At 40.7% G+C, this 23,967-nt stretch overlaps 1 protein-coding gene across 1 annotated transcript in view; it reads right to left on the reverse strand.

Annotated features, from left to right (window-relative positions):
* Window positions 1-658: 658 nt before the first annotated feature.
* Window positions 659-23,967, reverse strand: part of TUSC3 (tumor suppressor candidate 3) — an 82,580-nt gene continuing 59,271 nt past the window's right edge. Inside the window, exons 7-9 of the mRNA XM_044455202.1 lie at window positions 22,458-22,521; window positions 3,861-3,935; window positions 659-753 (exon numbers count right to left, since the gene is read on the reverse strand). Coding sequence (XP_044311137.1) covers window positions 659-753; window positions 3,861-3,935; window positions 22,458-22,521 — 234 coding nt within the window. The remainder of the gene's footprint in view (window positions 754-3,860; window positions 3,936-22,457; window positions 22,522-23,967) is intronic.

Consider the following 23,967-nt stretch of genomic DNA (forward strand, 5'->3'; position numbering starts at 1 on the left):
TTAAAACATGCAGTGGAAGATTCAGTTACAGATCTTCATTTCAGTGTGCTTCGGTACTCAGTTGCACAAAACTGCAGCTTGTTTTAAAGTGTATGGATTTTTCAATCACACGGTGTTGCAGGAATCATTTGCTAGACGAATGGATCCATTGCCATTTGGAATCTACAGTACAGTACAGTTGCTCAAGTGTCATGGGCGTTTGGTGGATGGTGCTCATGGCATCTCTGATAAGAAGCAGCAATTATATTCTATGTCCAGCCCACAACTTGGTTTGTGAAGGGAGCCCTGGCTTTAAATCCTAGCAGGACGTCTTTAGCCGTGAAAAATAAAAATGATTTCTTCACCATTTGCCTCGATGCCAGCTGGGTCCCTCTCCTCTGCAAGATCTTTCTTTGCAGATCAGGCACTTGCTCATTTTCTTACATGTTTCATCACACCGGAAAAGGTTTACATGTGGGATCTTGAGCACTCTACTACTATTGAGGGCCTGCAGACCTGTCCCAGGAAGGCTCAAAAGCAGTCATGACATTTCTGCAGCAAACATCCAAATAAGCTTGGCATACACCAACACCTTCATGAATTCATGGCACAACAAACTGAGATCCGGTAGCTGGCTGGAAAAAAAGCTACTTGAATAGTTACCTGCATTATTCCAAACTTACCTGTATGGATAGCCATGGTACTTGGAGCGGAATATTGACAGCAGGAAGCTGAAGAAGAAAACGACGAGACCCAATCCTACCAGGCATATTACTGGAAAAAATACCAACATTGAAGAATCACTGAAAAAACCCCTATGTTAAATACAGCAGTAGGTGCAAATCAATTTACAAATATATTTTGAAATTAATCAGTTGTCTCTAGCTGCCCTTCATTTGGGGTAGGATTATAAAATTTTAAAGAAAAATACATATCCAGCAGATTACTGTTTTTGGTTGTCATAAATGCCAATAAAATGGCGGTTTAAAAGGAGGAGGAAAAGAAAGAGAAGGTAGAAATACAGAAAAATGTTGAGATAGTGAGATTTTACTAAAGAAAGGGATGAACTTGGAATTGTACATTCCAGGCAATATTATTTCAGGTTCGTGGCAGACTGTGTGGCAGAAAAAACTATTTCTTAATTGCCCATTGCCACAAGTTGTCAAATTCACAGCATCTTGGTCCCATCCCATGCATTTTAAAACACAGATGTGGTTGACTCAGCCCGTTCTTATGCAACTGAGAGATAAACTAGATGAGACAGCGTTTGTGCAGAGAGAAATTCTGTGAATGTCTTTTAAAAAGAATAATTGCAGGTGCAAGTTCCTCAAATGGATTGGATGTAGGAAGCGGGGGACTTGAATCATTTGCCTTCCCAGCAATCCCAAACTAGATTGATTGATTGGTTGTATTTGCATGTCACCACATAGCCTGGGGGCTCATAGGAAAATGGATCTTTGGAGTCTTTGTGCCTGCTACTTCCTCCAGGAAAGAGCTCTAGTAAGACTTTTCACCAATGCAAATACAGGTATGCATTCAGGTTCAATGTCAGAAATGCAGTGGGCTTTACTTTTTCAGTCAGAATCTGATCAGAAGTAGTCAGGATAGCTAGTCTGTGGAATGTCAAGACCAGTGTGAGATAATCTCTGCCAGTGTTCACAGGGGAAAAGAGGAAGGAGGTGTGCCATCTCCTTCGTCCAGATGCAACTTCAACTTTGCAACGTCAACCTTCTCAGGCTACTGAGCAGGAGTAAGGGGAGTTGCACAGGTGTCACTCCTGACACTGCAACCCTGAAAGGCAGAATGGGAAGATCCAGGCTAGGTAGGCAGCTTGTGGTGGGCTACATCTGCTGTCATTTTGTTAATTGGTAGATGGTTTTTGTAGTTGCACTTCATCTTAAAAGCTTTGCCATGGGGACACTGCTAGGAAAATCTCATATCCCCTTCTAGATTTTTGTTTTTTGGATCTATCACCCTTTTATAGAGCACTCTGCATATGATTGCTACATAGTTTGGCCTTTTATGAAAAGGACTGTCATATTTTTTCTTGAATGCTCTTGAATTATGAATTATGAGTCTTCATTAAGTCACCTGAAGCCCAGCTGGCTTGGAGCAAATTCCTGACTTGTAGACTTTCCTTATGCATGTTTCCATAAGTCATAGAGATTTCATAACTGAGAGTTTGGGATGCTGAAATCTCTGAATGTGGAGAATTACTTTGGACTCAATTCTGATAATGCTCTAGAGACTTAAGAAGCCTGGACTCACAGTACTCAGTGGTCCCAACTCTACTACTTTTGCTCCATCAATAATGTATAAATGATTGGCTAAATTAATCTCTTTCCTGCTTCTGAGAAGTTGCCACCAGTTATCTTTAGTTTTGTGCTGCTTCACTGCTAGTCCTTGGACTGATATCACGATCTGAGTCTTTAGTTTTAAAGCTGTCCATCCCCCTGGCTCTTTGCTTAATGAATGAGTAAAGGCAGGGATGGGGAACATGTGGCCTTCCTTATTAGACCGCAACCCTAGGATGAGGCCAAGGATGAGGCCTGACAACTGTTGCAGTTTAACATCTAAAGTACCACATGCTCCCCATCTCTGACTTAAAGGAATGATTTGGGTACCATCTGTGAGTGAAGCACATTCCACAGTACTGGTTTACTTAATACAATAATGAAAATGCCGTTTTAGGTACAGAGCCAATGTTGTCAACATCCTCCTTGGATAGAGAAGATTGACTTGCCTCTATGTGTTTGTTTCCCTGATGGCAAAATATGTTTCTTTATTAAGCACTTCCATAAGGAAATGGATTTTGTAGGTTGAGTTGGAACTTTGTATTGCTTGGAGAAGAAAGGAAAAAGTGGGAACTAGTGGAAGTCAAAAGCCTATTCAAAATGTAGTGCATATCTGATATTGGTAAAGCTTAAGAAGATAAAAGAGAAGGGTATAGCCCAAATGGTCAACCCTACTTAGCTTTTCCATTTGAATATGAGAAGGATATTTTTGTAGAGGGTTTTTTTTTTGGGGGGGAGCACTAATCACAAATTGGTATGGGGGACAGTAATGGCCTTTCTTATCTTATCTTCCTTTTACCACCACTGTAGGCAACCACAATTCCCCCCTCACAAAGACTCCTTGGATGAGTGTTCCATCATGAGACAGAATTGTTCTCGGGGCATTGTGGGGAAGAAGTGGGAGTTGCCAGTGGGGACTACATAATGTTCCTTGCAATGATGCTATGTCATGACTGAAGGTCATTCTGAAGGAGCACTTTAGGAGAAAATGGCAGTTGTCAGAGTTGGCCACTGAGAGAATTCTGACACTGTCACCTGCAATGGAGGCAAAACAAAGAAAAAGGAAATGTAAAAGCCAGTGTTACCAAGCAAGCCCTGCAACCTTCAAAAAAGCCATGTATTTCAAATCAAACATTCTCAATTCAGTACTTTTGACATTCTCAATTCAGTACTTTTGACTGAAATGTAAACATAAGCTCGGGACAACATAATCAAGGCTATCTGTTTATGTATTACTGAATTGCTACTAACAACAGCAGCTACATAAACAAAAATGGACAAAATCAAAAGTACTGCACAGCTGGGTGGAAGGGCCCAGGGAGGTTCTTTAAAAAAAGTCCTTCACATTGCATGGCAAGTTGCCTTGGAAATGGAAAGAACACAGCTCGAGCAGTTCTTCAGCTCCCAAGCCTGTGGCGTTATATCCTCAATACATGCAAATATGTTTGCAAATGAGTAAACACATTTTCAATTGCTGAGAAAAATATGAATCGGCAAGCTTTCATGCAGATCTACAGTAGACACACATACATTTAAATGCCAAGAGCACGACTATGGCAACTCAGCCTACCAAATTAAGCAACTTACTCCTTCTTTTTCCAACATCTCCTTTGGAGGTAGCAGCTTCATTCAAAAGAACCATTCCCATGGTGATAGCCGCATCTACATTATTGTTGTCAAGGAAACAATAGAAATGTGGAAGTCTCACAAAGCAAAGCAGAGCATCTGTAAACTTAGAATGTTATGAGCTTAAAGGTATTGATGGATTGTAAATGTTTACAGATTGTAAATGTATGCAGATCATTAATCCAGGGGATTCCGATGCATAATCTACATTTTGTTTGTTACTTACCTCTTTGCTACTTTTAGTTTTCAGTACATCAACCAAACAGAACAGCAATGCGTTTAAGGATTCAATGTGCACAAACGTTTTGCTAAATTAGGTAAGTATAGCAAAGCTCTCAAACCTACGAGATGCCTGAAAACTCATGTACCGATTCTGGTAGTACAAACTGAATGTTGCCAGGAGACAGATACAGGGTGCATAAAAATAATTACATTAATTCTCTGATTAACTGATGCATACTAAACCATTTAGATAGGCCACAGTATGCTGTTTCTCAACCAAGGTTTCCAAGATGGATAGTATCTGTCTAACATGTCACAAGAATGGAGTAAAATCACTGCAGCGGCAAGTGTTTTCAGTCACTAGCCATTTTTAGAGTCTTAATTGCTAGCTTTTACAAATGCAAACAGGCACATAATGATAAAATAATTTAAACTAATTTGCCAGGATCCTAGGCTATTCACATAATTGTTTGAAAATGTATCCACGAAAAGCAACTGTTACTACTGTAATTAACATCTGTTCCAAGCAGTCAGCATACAACAATGCAAATGAGAATGATGTATCATGATAACTTTCTCTATTTCTGGAGTCTACCATTCTCTAATCTAGTCTTAAGAAAGAAGCTTGTTTGGTATCTACAGTAACTAAATATAGACCAACTGCTGGCCATTATCCTTGCTGTAAACACCTTCCATTAACTAATGTCTGACTTTAGCAGATTCATCTTTCTGTAAGATAGCAGTGTTTAAGAGCATGAGACATGAGTTAAGCATCACTGAAAAAAAATTCTCAAAGTTACTGTCTAATTTTGTATGTGCTTATTCAGAAGAAAGTCCTTCCCATTTCAGTGAACCTTATTCTCAGCTATCAGGATTACAAGATGAATATATTTATGACTGGTTATGAAGAGTTGGAAAAATGGGAATGCAAGGAGAAAGCAAGTTATACTTGCTCTTTGTTAAGTTGGAGCTCTCTTTTCTCCTTTCTGCATGGATGTTTTAAGTGTGTTAAAAAAATGAGGAGGAGCAAGAGATTTAGGCAGTGGCTATAGTTCAGTGGCAGAGTACATCTTTTGGATGCACAAAGGCTCAGGTTCCAGGTAGCGCTGGGAAAGATTCTTGCCTGAAGCCATGGGCAATTGCTTTCAGTCATGGTCTACAATAGTGGTCTTGATGAACTGATGGCCAAACTTTTAGTATAAGGCAGCATATACTTCTGCATATGAAGGATGCAAAAAGAAGCCCTGTCAATTTTAGCAAGAGAAAGTTAAGGCACTTATTTAATCTTCTTCTGTTACGATGAGTTTTTTTTTTTAAGAACTTTATCATTGGATGAGGCCCAAACTTCACAAAGAGCTATCTCCACCTTCCTAACCTTACAACATTAAATAATTTGGGGTTCCTCTGAGAGGCTGACACTGTTCAAGTGAAGTACAGGTGTTCTTGTAGCATGGTCCAATATTTCATTTTTGGGAAACATCTGAAATCGCACTCATGACTTAAAGCAAAGGCTGTCAATGCCACATTTTAATCAGATGATGATGATGTTTTTCTTAAACCTTTTAGTTTTCTTAAACTTTGGCTCATTCCTTTTACTTTGTTGACTGGCGGGGAACATTAAAAATGTAACTGTGTGACATTCAGAACTCATGATAAGGGCAACAAGTAAGGGTAACAAGTAAGGTCAGGTAGGCAACAGCATATTTACTACCTAGGAAGGCTCACAGGAAAATTCAAGCTTCATGAGTTTATGTGAACTTAAACGGTGAACCTCTCCATTTTTTCACCTAATTAAATAAAATTCACAGTACGATCCTTTACAAGCCTGCTCAAAAGGAAGCTTCACTGAGGTCAATGGTGTTAACAGGTAAAGCATACCGGGTTGCACTTTGTTTATTAACATGTATGTGACTTAGTCAGTTACTCCAATAAGCATAAATTTACTATGAGCAAAAACCTTAACAGATTTTATAAAGCACAACTGTGCTTTCTTTTAAGAAAGAAAAGGCATCCCCTTTTTTTCTCACATGAGAGACTATTTATCTTCTAAGGAGGTACTTGCCCTCTGAACACGTTAAAGTATTTGTATCTATAGATAGATAGATAGATTGTATCTATAATTGGGAATACCTGTTTTGGAAATCAGAATCTTTGTAAATCAATGAACTATGCCACAGTAGGCCATGTGGTTCCTGGGGCACCAATGTACCACTAGGTACATGTAATGCCTCCGATATTTATTTTGAAATATATTTTTATTTTGTTACTGGCAGCTAAAATTATTTCAAAGTGAAGCTGGAGCCTCAGGTCCCTGCCATCTCACCTCCCAATAAATATCCCTTGGTTGCTGACTTGCCCTTTGTGGCTAGCCAAAGGACTCCCTGCCCTGATCTGTTATAGGCCTGCTGCTGTTTTATATAGATTCTCTCTCTCTCTCTCTGTGAGAAAGAGAGAGTGAGAGGGAGGGAGCAACACTCTCAGCTTTCTAGCTATTTTATCCAGGGATGCATGCCTGAAGGGCAGATCTGGAACATGAATGGTTACCAACTGTGGTCTTGTTAGAAGGAATGCAACACAGTTATGTTTTCAGTCTTTAATAAAGCTCTTGAAGAAGCCATGCTGTGCTGTGTCGAGATAAGCTTTCTCAGCCCATATTTTTCCCCATTAATTAAATCTTTTTTTGTTTGCTTACTTGTTTGTTCTAAGAAAGCCCTCCTTCAGGTGGACAGAAATGACTAATAACATTTGGGTTCCTGAGAAAGAGAATCCAGCTGAGGTCTCCTCACCTCCTGTTGTATAAGCTACACTAAACTAAATCATAAACACTGTGATGCACTTTAATGAAATGAACAAGTTTCCCCTTCCATCCATCCCTTGATTGCTCTCTGGATTCTACTCCTCCTGAACTTTAGCATAGCTAGAAGAATTTCTGCAATTAATTCTGGAATCAGGACTATGTGACGTTTGCTGCAGCTTGCAGTTCCTGGAGATTTTTTTGTCTTTTGAATTTCCAATGTGCCTTTGAACATCAATAAAAGACTGCCAAAAAGGAAAATAAACTTTGATGTAAACAAAACAAAACAAAAAACTTGAATAATGCTTGTGTGTTTTTATGCATATTTCATGTTCTTAATGTAAAGGACTTTCTGAAATCTGCAACAAACTGCAAGGATACAATGGGTACCAAATCTGGGAATTAAATTAATACAGCACATTGTCAGTCCCCATTTGAAGAAACCACCAGATAATTTGTAATTCTAAACATTTGGGAATTATTATGGATGAAACTTTTCAAAGCATCCTCAAGTATCCACCTCAAAGGCTTCTTGTAGAAGTGACTTGTGTGATGCTGCAAGATAGCTGCCTTTATTCTAAATTTCCATTAGGAAGTAAAGGCTGGTAGTGGCTATGATCTAGGGAAGTTGATTTAAAATCACAGATACTGAGTTATTTAAATCAAAGAATAAAGAAATGACCTTCAGCAATGCAAGTGTCATTGGGACTTCTGGCCATGTAGTTAAAAAGGCAGGGAAATAAAACTGGCAGAGTTGCTCATTCATTGTATGTGAACTGGCACACACTTGGCCTCCTTGTCCTTCAGGCAACTCAGCTGGAAAATTGAAAAAGTAAAATCTCACTGAAAAACCAGATGCTACATCTGAGCTGAGATATCCCGAACAAATAAATTACAAATGTATAAATAAATAAAAGGTCATTGGCTCACTAGGAGTTAGCCAGTCACTCAAGTATCCATTTTAATTTTTAGGAGACGAGCGTTAGGCTAAATCCAAAGGTTCAACAATGAGTCCAAATCTCAACCAATAATTATATATTATTGGATTTATTCATTCACAGAGTAATAATTCATAACTTTTATCAAACCTGAGCACCATGGAAGAGGTCAGATGCATGCCCAATGAGGCAAAGCATGCTGCCAACAGATTGCCTCCATTCACTGGCTCCCGATGGTTGCATAATCCCCCTTCAGAAATGTCTGGCACCAGCTGAGGAGTAGCATCTTCCTTGGGCATGAGTGTACGGTGGCACCATTGCTGAATATCAACAGCTAGGAGCCAGCAGCAATTCACAGGCTAAGCAGCTTCAGGCTCATGCGAACATTTCTTGACTAAAAGCAAGATGAGGACAATGGCTGAAGCATGCTGTCAGTCGGGTTGATACAGGACAGCTGTGCTTTGGTTTGGACTTTCCCCATACATGAACACCACCGTCCAATACCTGCCAAAAATGGCAATGAAAACATCCTGATGGTTATGCTATTTACTATACTTTCTGATTCAACTAGCCAAGAGTAGATGGCATCTATGCAACCTGGGTTACAAAACCATTGACTCCAAGAGACTCCTTTATACATTGTGCTATGAACAAAAGGAGATAGGAGATATGCCATCCCTTACAGAGAAAGTTTATGTGAATGGAATACAGTTGAACTACAGAGAATCTGAATTCCCCCGCTACTGCATATTAGAAGTGGTCTGCGCCCCCATTTACACTATCCTAAAACTCAGACAAATTGGTAATGTTTCGATGCCAAGTGAGATACATTGCTTAGAAACAGAACAGAAACTGCCATCATGAAAGACTGCTTGAATGACCTGCTCCAAGGGAGCTCTCTCTGCATATCAGTCTTTTTTTATACAGGATGAAAATGATTCCCAAGGCAGACAAATGGTGGTGCAGCATAAACCAACAGGTGCATTTTGTCAGATGCAAGATGTGCAAAAGGGAAAAAAAGGCTAAGTCTGAGTACCATTTGGAGCATTTCAAATAACTCTTGATTACAGCATGTTTGATTCCCTTATCACTATAAATTCACACATTACAAGATTGGATGCTTAGAATGTGTTCCTGTGCAAAGTCGGCTCACTTTCAGAGCAATTCCTCAAAATTTCAATTTGTCCTCAGTCAAGTGCACTTAGCCCTAGCTCAAGTGCTCAATCTGTCTGATGTGCTGCACCTTTCTAGCTCAGTAGACCTGTCAGTTACTAGGTGGTGGTTTGCTGTCTAGCAGTGAACAAGCCAAGAATGTAAAGGACACAGTCAACACAGGAGGGCTTCATAGTGCTTTGATTTAAAAGCAGCCCCTCACCTGCCCATACACGTAATGGACTTCAGATTTAGAACCACTCTAGAGTAAAAGCCACTATGCTTATATGACTTTTTCAACCACTTTGACATTGATCACACATGGATTAGAAGTTCCTGGGACCATTGTTGGAGAGCCATCTACTATTGTATGCATTTCTCTGAAGCACTGAACAATAAAAAGGCACAGAACTGAAGAGAAGATGTCATAACACCCCAGTCCAACAGGCTTACATTTGAAATAAAGATACATGTGGGGATAAGGAAAGGAAGATGGAGAAAAGTCTATGCAGGGTTGGGTGCTAAAGATGGTAAGGCACTTGGAGACCAAGTCCTATGAGAAAGGTTGAACTTGGGTATGTTGTGCCTGGAAAAAGTATTGATGAAGAGGTGATCAACAGATATTTACAGGGCCATGATGCGGAATTCTTTTGCTCCAGATGGTGGGTCATGGCCCAAAGGGTTTAAACTACAATAAAAGAGTTTAGACTAAACATTAGGAATAACTACTTGATGAAACACAGTCTTTTCTGCAGAACAGATTGCTTTGGAAGGTGGTGGACTCGCCTTCATTAGAAGCTTTATAGCAAAGGCTGCATGGCCACCTATCAGGGATGCCGTGGTATTGAAAGAGCTGCACTAGCAGGAGGCTGAACTAGATGCCTTTGAAGTGTTTGAAGTGATGCCTCAAACACTATGATTCTAGAGGAATTAATAGAATTGAGCAGGTATGGTAAGCTTGCTCATAACTTTCAGGTCAAAAGTTCTAAATAAACTTCAGATTATTCTGTGTGATAACATTAGCCCTTTTCACCCAGCAAGTTTGGTTTTCTGTAGTACAAGGCATAGGCATACTGTGTCAGGGCCTGCTCCCACAAAATATACAACCTCTGTGCAACCAGAACATCACAAAAAGCAGGGCTCTCCATCATCGACTTGTGGCCCTCCATTGCACTGGTCCAGATAAGATGATACTTGAGTATGGTTAACTGTGTAGCTAGGCTGCCTCTGTTCAGGTAAGAAAACGGTTGCTATATCAGCCTGAGATGATGCCATCGAGGTTTCTTGTGTTTCCAGTGATAATACTCGATCCAAACATAGTCCCAGTTGATCAGCATTATACATATGTGTGATGAAAGAGATGAAAACCATCTTCGGTGGACTGGGTCTCAGCTGATTTGCACTTATGCTATCATTTATAGTGCCCAGGCACTGAGTCTGAATATCTCCTGCCTCCTAGATTTGAGTGTCATAGTATAGTTGTGATGCTTCAAATCCTCACCACAATCTTCCCCAGCAGCATTTTACAGATTTTAAAAATCATGGGGGAGAAGAAAGAACCTGTCCAGTCCCATGGCAAGGGAGAGAACAATACTGCTCCAATGACACATTCTAGAATTGCCCATTCCAGCAAGAAAAAAGCCAGTGTGGTGTAGCAGTTAAGAGCATGGGACTGGGACTCGGAGGATCTGGGTTCTAGTCCCCGCTCAGCCATGGAGCCAACTGGGTGACTTTGGGCCAGTTGCAGACTCTCAGCCCAACGTACCTCACAGGGTTGTTGTTGTGGGGATAAGATGGAGGAGGAGAGATGATGTAAGCTGTCTTGAGCCCTTTGTAGGAAAAAGGCAGGATATAAATAGCAATATAAATAAATAAATATAAAAGAACACCATTGCAGTGAAGTACCTCCAACCACAAGCCTAGCTAACCTATTCTGAATGAAACCATGGTTGATTGTAGCAACATCATGTTTGCTGAGGGTTACACTGCCCCTAGGCAAAGGTCATCCCACAGGGTGAGCAAGGCAGTTCACTCTTATTAGCTCAATTACTTGCATGTTATATAGATGACACCGCATAAACAAAAGCTTTTAAAGGAGTTACACAGAGCAGTTAAGCAGTAGTGACCACATCATTCCAATTGCATGCAACATGGGCTTCAGTCCTTTCTGGACCCATTCTGGCACTGAACCAGGACAGAGATAAAGAGAATATCTTAACTGTTGTATTTTGGCCTCATGTAGCCCTGCACATTCTATGTCTTGTGTCAGGCTTTTCCCCAAAGTACTGACAGGACTTGAGATTTGGTGTGCTATAGTGCTTAGTGCTGGACTAGGATTTAGGAGATCCAAGTTCTAGTCCTCACTCATGGGAGTCCATTGAATTACTTTGGGCCAGTTACTGATTCTCAGCCTAACCAGTGTTGTTTTGAGGATAAAATGGGAAGGAAGAGGATTATGTAAACTATCTTGGGTCCCTGCAGGAAAAATGGGGATGTAAATATAATACATATACCGTATTTTTCGCTCTGTAAGACGCACCTGACCATAAGACGCACCTAGTTTTTAGAGGAGGGATCCATGGAAAGCTTCCTGATAATCACAGGCACATTCCCCATCACTTCCCCATGGGCTTCATTAAAAGATGGGTTGCCATTTGAAAACACACACCAACCTGTGATTAACAGCTCTTACCTGCGCCGGAGGAGGGGGGTCGGACCAGGGCGTGCAAAGCGCGTGCCGGCTAGGTGTGGTGCAGCTGAGCCGGCAGTGTGCCAGCAGTGGTCTTCCCGGTGGCCCGGCGGCGGCAGCAGGTCTTCCCGGGCGGTGAGGGTGAGCAGTCCGTCTCTCTGTGTGGCTGGCGGGTTAAAGCTCGCGGCTCCTCCTCCTCCTCCGCAGGTCTTCCCGGGCAGTCCGTCCTCCTCACCGCTCCCCCTGAGTGGCACAACTGTCACCTGCATCCCGGGCGTCGGGCGCACACACATTCGCTCCATAAGACGCACAGACATTTCCCCTTACTTTTGAGGGGGAAAAAAGTGCGTCTTATAGAGCGAAAAATACGGTAAATTAAAAAAAAAAACTGTATCCATTGCTTTCCAAGTATCAGAGCAACATTGAAGCAAGTTAAATTATCATAAGTATAGAAATCACAAGCATGAATATTTCCATTGAATAATGTTCTGCACTTCACTCTTTTTTTTTCAAGCAAACTTTCTGCTGGAAGTCATCTCTTTGAAATGTTCTCTTAGCAATCAGTTATTTCCCAGGACTGTAAATGATACATTCCTATATTCAAACAGAAGAGAACAGCTTTCAGTATTCCTAGTGAATTTACTTGGAGCTCACATCTGTATCCTTGACTTGCAGAAAAACAGGACCAGGTATTCAATCATTTCGTGCCACTATTTTAGAAGAGAAGAATTAGTGAAATAGTGTGGAATTGATACTGAGGGTTTTTGTTATCTGGCTGCAGATGGTACCAATGTGTATATAATTCTAGTAGGACTCTTAAGCAGTAAAATTCTCACCTAAAGGCTTATCTGTGGTGTTGTTTTTAAAGGAACCACCTCAAATATAAGCTCTTATGAAGCTTGACTGTTGTTGATGATCTCTGCTGCTCAGAACTGACATTCTATCTAAAGCCATCAGATCCGTGAAGGTAAAGATTTTAAATCCATTTCAGCCTAATCTAGCTACAACAAGCAAGGTACGGAACTACACCTGACTGGATGACAGACCACTGATCTTCAGATCTTTCCTTTTTTCTGAGATAACACCTGGGCTACTTAGAAAGGTGCCAATCAAACCGGTTGGAGAAAATAGGTTTTGAAAAGCTTGAAAATGAGAACCCAAAATAAAAGTTGAGACACGGATACACAATTATGATTTCAAAAACAACCCAACAACGTGAAGTAGAGGTGATAAAACATTGATTTATTTGTTCTTTGAAGAAAGAAATACTTTGTGGTAAAAGCTCACATTCATCCAAGCTTATTGGCATGTAGGAAAACACTTACTCCCGAAATCTCTAAGGCTGCATTATTCTCCCTATTCTTCCATTTAATTGGCCTGCCATGCCTTATTTTCTGTTATATCCCCCCGTTCCTGAAAATTTGTCCTCATGCTTCTAAGTCCAAAAAATGGTGTAATATGGTGTCCTGCAACAGCAGGGGATTGGGCTTGATGGCCTTCATGGCCCCTTCCAGGTCTACTATTCTATGATTCTATGATTTATATGGTGACACCTCTCTCTCTTTCTCTTCAGAACCCTGTCCAAAACATCACCTTTGTAAATGGCGTAAATTGTCATTGGCTCTCAACCCACATTTCTGATTGCAATGGAACATCTGCACATAGCTGTGCAGCTTTTTGCAACCTGGTGCCCTCTGAATATGTCGGCCTACAACAACATTCCCGGATGGCATGGTCCCTGGCCATGGTAGCTACGGGTGACAGAAGCTGCAGCCTGTCACATTTGGAGGGTCCTAAGCTGGGAAAGGCTATATTTGTATTTCCTCACAGTCACCTCATCACTCTCGAGACCAGCTTCCTCACAACATCAGAAACCCCACTGAGTATTAAAGACACAGTGAGCTCCTTTCGTACAGTGGGATGAAAACCATGAGCTGCCCACTAGAATCCACAGGTCAGGGTCCTTAGTGCATCAAGTTCAATTAAACTCAGATAATCCAGCCAGAGCCAGCACTTTATACTACGGTGGTTAATTCGTAGTCTCAGCAAAAGCATGCCTGGGATCAGTGACCTGTAGCCACCAACCGCTTTGCTCATGCACTGGCTTTATGCAGAACTGTGGCAACTGGAGGTCCTCATTTATTTATTTTATTATTTATTAAAACATTTCTATGCCGCCCCTTGCCGAAGCCTCGGGGCGGCTCACAGCATAAAATAAAATACAATAAAATACAAAAATAACAATATAAAATTAACAATCTAAAATAAATAACAATATAAAAGAAGTCGCCCTGGCCAGATAAATAAGCAAATATTGTTAACAATTAAAATGACGTTTAAATAAAAAGCTGGACTCATGTGTCAGTCCAGTTCTACGAGAAAACCTGGTCTGGATCTGAAAACTCCACCTCACTGATTCTTTTTCCTCTTACCGTTTCGGTTGACAACCTCACCTAGAGACAGCCTTGGGCAGAACCCTGCCCCTTATTAAAGAAAGTTCCTCAGACTGGAGTGGGTCAGCTGTGGTTTCCAGGCTGGCTCTGGCAGCAGGAGAAGAAGAAGGACTGCACCCTATACTGCAAAACTGGGCACCCTCACAATCCAAAACTTGACTAAACCCCAAAGCAGATTCTTCTGTCTCTGAATCAGATTATTCCCTTGAGAGAGTTTCAGGGGAAGATGTGTCACTCACTCTCCGCTTTCCCTTCATTAGCTCCCTTCCTGTCTTGTTCCCCACTGGTGGAACTTAGACGAAAAAAAAATGCAAAGCAGAGATCTACCTTTTTTTTGTTTATGTTATTATGTAAAGTCCTATGTATATCAAAGGTGATAACTAATGAAGTTGTTTTGTACACAGACACTTTTCAAGCTGAACCTACAGAGTAAGATGCTTCCATGCTAAACCTAACCTTAAAATATCTAATTAGAAAACTGAATAGCTTTAGTAGCTTAGTTACCAACATTTTATCTACATTAAAATGTATTTTAGAAGAGGATTAATTGTGAAAAAGCCCTGCAGGTTATTGTAAATCCCTATAATAATGACCTTCAAATTTATCACTTGCTGTACTAGCAATACATTGCTTATAATGGTAAAGTCTTTTGATAAAGAAAATATTTATTACTTGAGCCGCATTAAGTGGAATGTTATTGCAACAGCAAGTATGAAAACAGCACAGATTACAGTTGCTAATCTTGTGTGTTCTGGTGCGAGAAAACAGAAGAAAGTATTGTGCAAAGCTTAGGGTAAAATGTGCAGAGAACTGATGCATGCTTTTGGCAGGATAAAGAATGTTATCTAAGCTCTAGCACCACCGGTGCATGCACTGTGGGGGTTGAGAAGAGAGGATTAAGCAGAGATTCCCTCCCTTCACTTACCAAGACATTCAAGGAATGTGAAGGGTGACATATTAAAGGGCAAGTAGAGAATAACAGAGGGTTCCCAACCTAAATTGCAAATAAATTTTAATTTTAAAACAGGGCAGTTGAAGCCAAAGCTAATATTCAAATTGAGCCCCAAGAGCAGAGAATGGCTGTATGCAATTCTTACTGGTGGAGAGCTACTAATTGGGACACTTGACCACACAAACCACTGAAATGGGTTTTCCTTGTAAAACTTGGTTGGTCTTAATGAAATCCTTTTCTTTCCCCTGTCCTATTTATTCTCCATCTGCAGCAAATATTTCACACCAAAGAGCTGTATCCCAGCATGCCTGATAAATCACTTATGTCTTGCTTCTGTTATGTCTGCAATCGTCCCACCAAGTCCGCAGATACAAGTACATGTAGAAGAGATGCAGTCTAGTTCTAAAGGTGTTCACAGCTTCCTATATTGTCCAGGGAAAATCTTGTTTGTCCTACATGTTAATGGTAGATACACAAAGCAAGCAAATCACCAATGCATTTTTACACAGAAAGGTAACCATGTACATTGATTTCAAAAACTCATCCCGTCTCATTTCCTGAAGCTTCCAGGACATTACTGATGCCTAACAACTACAATGATTTAATATTGGTATATTAAAAGAAAACAGAACTTAGCTTGGATAAATCTAGTTTATGTTGATTTTCATTCTGTTGATTGGGGAGTTTTGTATTTACTTTTGTTCAAAGTACCTCAAATGCATTTCATATTCTACAATGATTTATTGACAGATTTCTAAAAAAAATAAAAGCCCTAAAAACTTACTCTACTCAGGGAACCCAGCATATTGATATGAGCCTGCCTAAAACCGCAAACTATTATTTGTGAAAATTACATACAGCACCTTCAGGCAATGATCATCCAGCTGAGCTGGTGACAAATATGTTTATACTACATAAAGCTTCATTCTCAATTGTACCTGATAACAAGCTACTGTTGCTCTCTGGAAGAAAACCAGGGCTTTGCTAGTTTAAGATAAATGAGAACAGATGTTGAGAAAAATGACACTGTACTGTTGTTATAATGACAGATTAAAAGTGATCCAAATCTAAAAACAGTTCTCAAATTGCATTCAGCATTAATTTTGCTTCCCCTGAAAATACCTGTCCTCAACTGTTTTGCATGCAAACAAATCTGGCAGTAGGAGCCAATCCATTCCATTGCAGGGAACAGAAGCCACACTTTGGCAATTTTGCCTATTAAAATGATGTGGGACAGTAGGAAGCTGACTTGCTGAGCCTCGTTATCCCTTAAGCATGCTTTAGACAGGTCCAAATGAAAACACTTTGACAGAATTACTCTGGATTTTCTTTGATGCAAATGAGACAGGCACGATGCTCATATTGTACAAAACCTGCTAGATGGAACTGCCAGAAGAAGCGGGAAGGCAATTCCTATAAGCTTATGGCAGCAAGCTTTGATAGCATCTTACATGTACGTTTACAGATTTAATTCTGCACTACCTGGGAACTGCTTTAAACTAGCAGTTTGTCAAGAAAATTGAAGGGCTATTAGAAGCTTTTGCTAGTGAAATGAAGCATATATTCAACACCCGCCCCAACTGGTTGCACCTATTGTGGATTGCCACTGAAAATCTTTGCCAATGGGGCAGATTTATGCTTGGGAAGTAATAGCAAAACTTCTCCATGTGCTGGCACAGTTACACAACATAATGTGCTTTTATTTGTTCTGCCCATTGCCTCTCGAGATAAAGGATATTGGTATGCCAGTGCTGACAGAGCTGGAGTACAGCCCAAGGGCACCAAAAGTATTCCCTTTCTCAGAATCACCAGCATGGGCAAGGGCTTTTTAGTGGCAATTACAAACAGGGTTGTATATTGGCACAAATCCCAGGGAATGCTGGGAGGCTGCTTTCCACATGTCTGGTTCATTGCTAGAAGCACATGAAGGATCGTGGAAACACTGGCTCTGCTTCCTCATCTGGGCCCCTTTGCACTCACCACAGAGCAGCAGAAATGCTGACGGAGCAATTTAATTCCATAGATCCTGCGAAGCTGCAGAGAACTGGCACAGAATGAGGCACTCTACACACCCAGAATGCAAGGAGCACAACACTGGGGCAGGCTTGTAAAACATTTATTTCTTACCATACACCTAAAGTGTGCCAGGATGGCTACCAGGATAAGAAAATGCAACGATTTCCACAAATAAAATTACTGGGCAGTATCCAAGAGTGACTGCATGGCAGCAGGACTTACTGCTAGAGCAATTGGAACCCAAATTAATCTAAAATTAGCAGAAATGGTCTGAGCTGGAAGGACACCAATTAGCAGAGGTCACAGTAGCAGACTCTGCTAACAAGCAGCAAACATATCTGCTGGTTTCTAGGGTTGCCTTTAGAACCAACAGCTCTCTTTTCTGCTGGCAATGGGACAAACATGTGCAGATATGGAGTGGCTGTACTGGATACTGCTCATTAGAATTTAAGCATGTATCAGTTCAACAATGAAGAGCAATATACCAAACCAGCAGCAAAAGGTAATGCAGACATTATCCCAACAGCTCAGGACTTGACTGAAATGCTTTTTGCCCAATCACTACCAGTCCTTGCTAAGGAAAATGGCGAAACACAGCTTTGGAATATGTGCCCTTGCTTGGTTCCAGAACACACAGAGGGCTGAGCAAATGTTTTGCCTTGTCTGAAAGCAAAAGATTCTGCAATGCATGGGATCTGCATGGCCAGAAGTTATATATTTGTGCTCCTAGGTTGCATAAGGGCTCTATTCAGCTGCAAACCAGTAGGTGTTAATGGTTACAACAATTAGTTGATAAGCTTGCTTGGCCAAGAAAGATATGAATTTCAAAATGGGAAAGTTGATTTAAAGCAATTATCCAAAGCAGCCAGTCTTCCATTTAGCCATGATCACAAAGAGGAACTTTTGGATTTAGTTTGCCTCTCATTGGGAGGAAAGAGAATAGCAGAACTGCTATCTTCATGCCTGGCTTATGCTTTTCCCAGGGGAATCTGGCTAGCCACTAGCAGAAGATGGATATTTGAAAAGATAGTTCTTCCACAGCATAGCTTTTTCTGTTATTACATTTTATGAAAAAGGTAATACCATCTATGTGTTTCAAGCAATGTCACTTGGTGGAGTGGGAAAGAGATGGCCAGGTTGTTTTTCTGGCTGACACATCCAAATGCAAACTGATCAAATGTTGGAGTGGTCATGTCTATGAAGCAGTCTTCCTGTACATCTTGACACTAGGCTGTGCATGCAACTATACATCCTCAAGCCCTGCTATGCTCTCTATAATGATATCAGATCACACAAAAACAAACATTATTAATCATCATACAGCTGGAAATAACCCATTTATTTATTTAGGCTATTTTTATCCCATCCTATACTAATTGTCTCTGGATGGCTTACAATGTAATACGGATCTGGGTATGATCTAGTCATACATAAGCATTTTAAGTCAAGCAGATTTCAAATGAAATAATACACACACACACATGCATTTTCCACTGAAATCAATGGGACTTATGTGTGCCCAGCAGTAGTTGAATTGAGTACTTATTTTTGATGCCAGAAAAAACTAAGCTACTAGAAGAATTATATTAATTTGGTTTTAAAAAATCTGTTAAATAATGATGTTTAGGAAACAGATAATTGTCACTTTTCTCCTTACTCTACACATTGTTTTGAATCAAAGAATAAAACAACGAACCAATGGAGCAGTTAATAATTATTGTTGGAATAAGAGGATGATGGAAACACATTCTTCTGAGCCTAACTTGTAAAAGTCCATACATAAGACTTTACACAGCTTGTGAAATCTCTTTGCATTCCAAATTTCAATTTGACAGTACTGAGCCACGAGATAAAACCATCCTGGAAGATGGATTAAGATGCCATGTGCCTTTATTTGTTCTATCAATATTACGAGTGGACTGGCTAGTTTAAATAATGCATATAGCCAGGAAGCTGTGAGAATGGTGTGCCAAGTTGAGAAAAGAAAGAATTGCCTCAGTAGCTCAGCTACTTGGTTATGTATTTTGCTCTGTGATATTCAGTGGAAGTCAGATTTTGGACAATGGGGTAAGACTGTCCTCTAAAGAGCCAATACAATTAGACATATTGATAAAGGTAGAAGCTCACACAACTGACCTTAGGACCCAGTGCGCTTTCAGTCCATACATAAAAACTTGTGATATCCTAACATTTGGATGTATTCTGTGCACATGGTAAAGTATGATGTTGGAATTGTGATGGTCACATGATCACCTTTGAGACAGGGAAGCAAGACAACAGTGTGACCAGTCATTCCATCACTCACTGTGATGGCGTCCAAAAAAAGAAAAAGAAAAAAAGAAAAAGAAATAAAGTTATATTGCCACAAGAGTGCAACACATCCACAATTCCATACAACTAAGGGATGTCAATACTCTTTTGTGATACAGGGAATGTTCTCTGAGAATGAGGCAGACCATTACTAGAAAGAACTCTATATAAGGATCAGAATCTATTTGAGCGATAGATTTGCCATGCACTGGGACTTCAACTCTTTGTCCTCAGAAGAAAAGGCTCAGGTTAATGCAAGAGGACTAAGCAATGGAAAAAAGGTGTGTGGCTTCCATGTGTGGCAGTGGTCAAAAGGGTGAACACCACCCTTGGTTGCATAGCCAGAAGTGTGGCTTCTAGATCGAGAGAGGTATTACTACCACTCTTTATGACTCTGGTGCACCCACAACTGGAGTATTGTGCTCAGTTTTGGGGCCCTCATTACAGAAAGGATATAGCCAGGTTAGAGTCAGTGCAGAGTAGGGCCACAAGGTTGGTGGCCAGTTTGCAGGGGATGGGATATGAGGTGAGACTGAGGTAACTGGGTCTCTTCAGCCTGGAGAAGAGGAGACTCAGAGGGGATCTGTTGGCGACATACAGGTATGTGAGGGGATGTCACATGGAGATGGGTAGAGACCTGTTCTTCCCTGCAGAGGAAGGCAGGATGCGCTCCGACAGAGCAGAAGTTCAGGGAACCAAGGTTCCATTTAGATGCCAGGAAGCACTTCCTGACAGTTAGGACCCCGAGGGTGTGGAATGGGCTTCCACGAGAGGTCGCTGAGGACCCATAGGTGAGGGTGTTCAAAGATAGGCTGGACATGCACATGGTGGGCATGTCATGAGCAGAGCCGGCTGGAGCCGGGGGTCAGACTAGATGGCCCGGGAGACCCCCTCTGACTCGCTCTGTTTCCATGTTTCCATGTCTTCAAAATACCCAAAGAGTTGTCTTCCCATCTTTGAAGGTGGCTGCATTAGTGTGGGCTTCAATCATGTTTTCACATAGCACTAGTAGCCACTCCTGCTCCATCACAGCTTGAGACTGCTAAAACAGGCCAGGCCTCCGCATCCCACATGTTGGGGGTAACTGGCCTCTCTCAAGGCTCACATTCCATTGTGTAATTTACATACCAGCAGACCTATATTCTAGTCCTTCTAGAATATTGACAAAAACTGTGCAGTAAAACTTGTCCTCTTCTGCTTTTTACAGCTTTCCTTTAATAAATTAAAATATCCCTGGGTTACAAAATGCCCCAAAGTTTGTATAATTATAGTTTTGTCGGGCACTTTTATACACCCAAAAAAAGGCACAGAAAATGATAACTACAGTTCATCTTAGTCTATTTTGAAAGCCAAGGGTCTGAGTTAAAGCCTTCAGCAAACGGAATTAAAATCCATTGAGGAAAAGCTCTTTAAAGCTTGTTAAAACTCTGTATTCCTCAAACAAATGTTATGAGGATTGAAGGTCAATAGATCAAGCATTACTATACAGATTGTATTGTTATGCATGGCTCCAGAAAAGATTAAATCTTAAATTACCTTTGCTAGATGAAGTCATTAATAAATTCTTATGCTCATTCAAGATTTCTGGAAAAACACTCTACCAAAGAAAAAGCCTTTTCATACGCAGCATTGGTCTCTTTAAGGGACTTTTGCCTGGGGTCAAAAATGACCCCTTTTGTAGATAATGGTTAGTTTTATCATTGAAGGTAGTTGAAGGTTAAATAAGTTTTCATAATGAGGCTGGGTTAACCAACCTAAATTCGATTGTATTTAATTACACTGTTACTTTAGGCTTAAACTTGATCTACTCTATGACAGAACATAAAGAGAAGCATACCCAGCTTCCAGCCCTACATTGAGATTTTCACTGTGGTCATCTAGTCCTATGTCTGAAATGTGACCTTGTGGGGAAAAAACCCAATCCATAGATCCACTATGCAACCTGGAACTCACTAGCATCTCAGTCACGCAAAGCCTGTACAACAAAGAGAGAAGAGAACAGGGTTTTGTCCAGAGGGTATGTAGATGTACACTTACTGACACATTCACTCACTCGTTCACTCTAAAACCATCCGAAATTTGTAAAGTATTTTCAATGTACCTATATTTTACTAGTAGTGAAAATGGGCAGCAACTATTAGCTAAGCAAAATATTGGGAAGGAGCATAAAACATATTTTTAATGACTCTCTCTCTCCATATATATATATATATATATATATATATATATATATATGGACTTTAGGTAAAATTTTCACTGTAGCATAATACACAGGTAAACATTTACCTTAAAATCTTATGCAAACATAAGGTAACTTGGGTTAATTCTCTGCATCAAAGATTTTTTTAATTTGCAAACTTGGAGCCCAGTCCTGTGAACCATATATAGCACTTTACTCATGAACTTAGTAAAGGAGAAGGACAGACAAATGCAGTTTGCACCTACTTGTGCACACTCTCACCATTTTGTGTTGCCTATGTGACACATGCACTATGTTTAACAGTCAGCTGATTGTAAGTAAAGGGTATCAGAAGTGCATAGAGGTTTGCACTGGATCATACAGTACGCTCTGTGTGTGTCTATGTAATACACATGATTGAGTGCACATTATGAATCTGAGTCTTGCATCATTATTTCAGGTCTGTATTGTGTCTCTGCAGGGACCAGCTCTTTAAACAGATAAAATCTTCATTACCTGATGATCACCACTTTTTTTGAGACCATGAACTAATTCTTAGTGCATTATTGACTTGTCTGGTTTCTGATATGAAGGCATAAATATATAGCACAACATCAGCAAACAAGTGAGGATTTAGAAAATGAAATCCCTGTATAGAACCCCAAAAGATCTGCAGCTTTCTCTACTAGCAAATAGCAAAACTATTGTGGTTGATCTTGCTCATACAGTAAACAGGCAGGAAATGTAATACCTGTTCAAAACTTCAATGATATTCACTGCCAATGCAATTTCATTTAATAGTGAACTCTTGCTTTAGCTTGCCTTGTTCCAGCCATCAACATTTGAAGGATACTCAGGAGCAGTATAATATGAGACTCTGCGACAAATTGGGCCTGGCTACTTCCATGTATGTAACTCTGAGAAACAGAGGGATGAGAGAGAATAAGAAGAGATTAGTATTTGACAAAGCTTGATCTGTTCAAAACACTTTTTTAAAGGATATATTTTATAAAGCTACTGTAGCAACTGAATAGAATCTGACACAAAACCAGCCTGGTAAAACGTGGTATGGAATGCAGCATCATGTAAAGATGACACAGGCACACGATCGCAGATGTTTCGTTTGCCTTTATCAAGTCCTGTGAAAAGCGACACAAGTCGAAATGCTGGGGCCGCTGCCTTCCTGCCCCATTTATGAGCTTCTCAGAGCCAAGGGTCAGACCTTTGCTGGCAGCAGAACGTTGGACTAGACTAACCTTTGGCCTGATCTGGGAAGGCAGCTCTTGTACTTGTAAAAGCAGTGCTAGCCTGCCAATCCCCACACCCACCCTGTAATTTGATTATAATGACAGCATTACAACAGAACTAAACCCATGCATTAAACTGCGTTTGGATAATAGGTCTTATTCAGCGTGCCAAACCTGGAGTCTGATCCATGTATTTCCTTTCTAAGGCGCTTCCCCGTTGGGGCAAGCTGGATCCATAGGTCCCCTCACCCCACTTACTGACATGCATCTTTGCATTCTCATTTTATCTGTAGGCACAAGGAAAACTGGATTCACCGCCTTTTTTTTGCACGTTATAAATTACCATCAATTGAGTCCTTTATGATAGAAACCATTGTAACTTGTCCTTCCATGTCACCTTGCATTATACAATTCAGACTGATGGCATTTATGTCCCTGAACCATGTTAATCTTTTGTCACCACCCACTGTATTCTTCCTGTAAGGCACTTCCATATTGATGAGGCACCTGCTCATAAGTGCAGAATCAATTTCTCTGGGACCTATGCCTCTGAGGTCCATTGCAAATGAAAACTGTACTAGAAAACACTTTCATTTGCACCCTCACCCATGAAATGGCTAGGGAAACATCAAACAGTGCTTTTGGAAAAAGGTGAGTCCAGTGTTCTCTGCTGATTCCATCAACTTTGTGTGGACCAGCCAATGAGGTGATACTCCTCTCTTCTGGCAGAAATATTACTACTTATGAGGGGATTAAGAACAAAACAACATAGAAACATAAAAATAGAGCGAGTCAGAAGGGGTCTCCCTAGTCTGACCCCTGGCTCCAACTGGCTCTGCTCATGACATGCCCACCATGTGTATGTCAGCGTCATGTTGGATCAGACCAAAGCTAGATATCAGGAAAAGCTTCCTGTCAGAGCAATTTGATAGTGGAACCAGCTGCCTAGAGAGGTGGTGGGCTCTCCCACACTAGAGACATTCAAAAAGCAACTGGACAGCCATCTGAGTGGGATGGTATAAACTTGTGTCTTGCAACAGCAGGGGGTTGGATCCAATGGCCTTCATGGGCCCCTTCCAACTCTACTATTCTATGAAGGGTCCATCTAGTCCAACA

This window comes from Varanus komodoensis, unplaced genomic scaffold (genome assembly GCF_004798865.1).
Source record: "Varanus komodoensis strain SLA01 unplaced genomic scaffold, ASM479886v1 scaffold8, whole genome shotgun sequence".
Taxonomy (NCBI): Eukaryota; Metazoa; Chordata; class Lepidosauria; order Squamata; family Varanidae; genus Varanus; species Varanus komodoensis.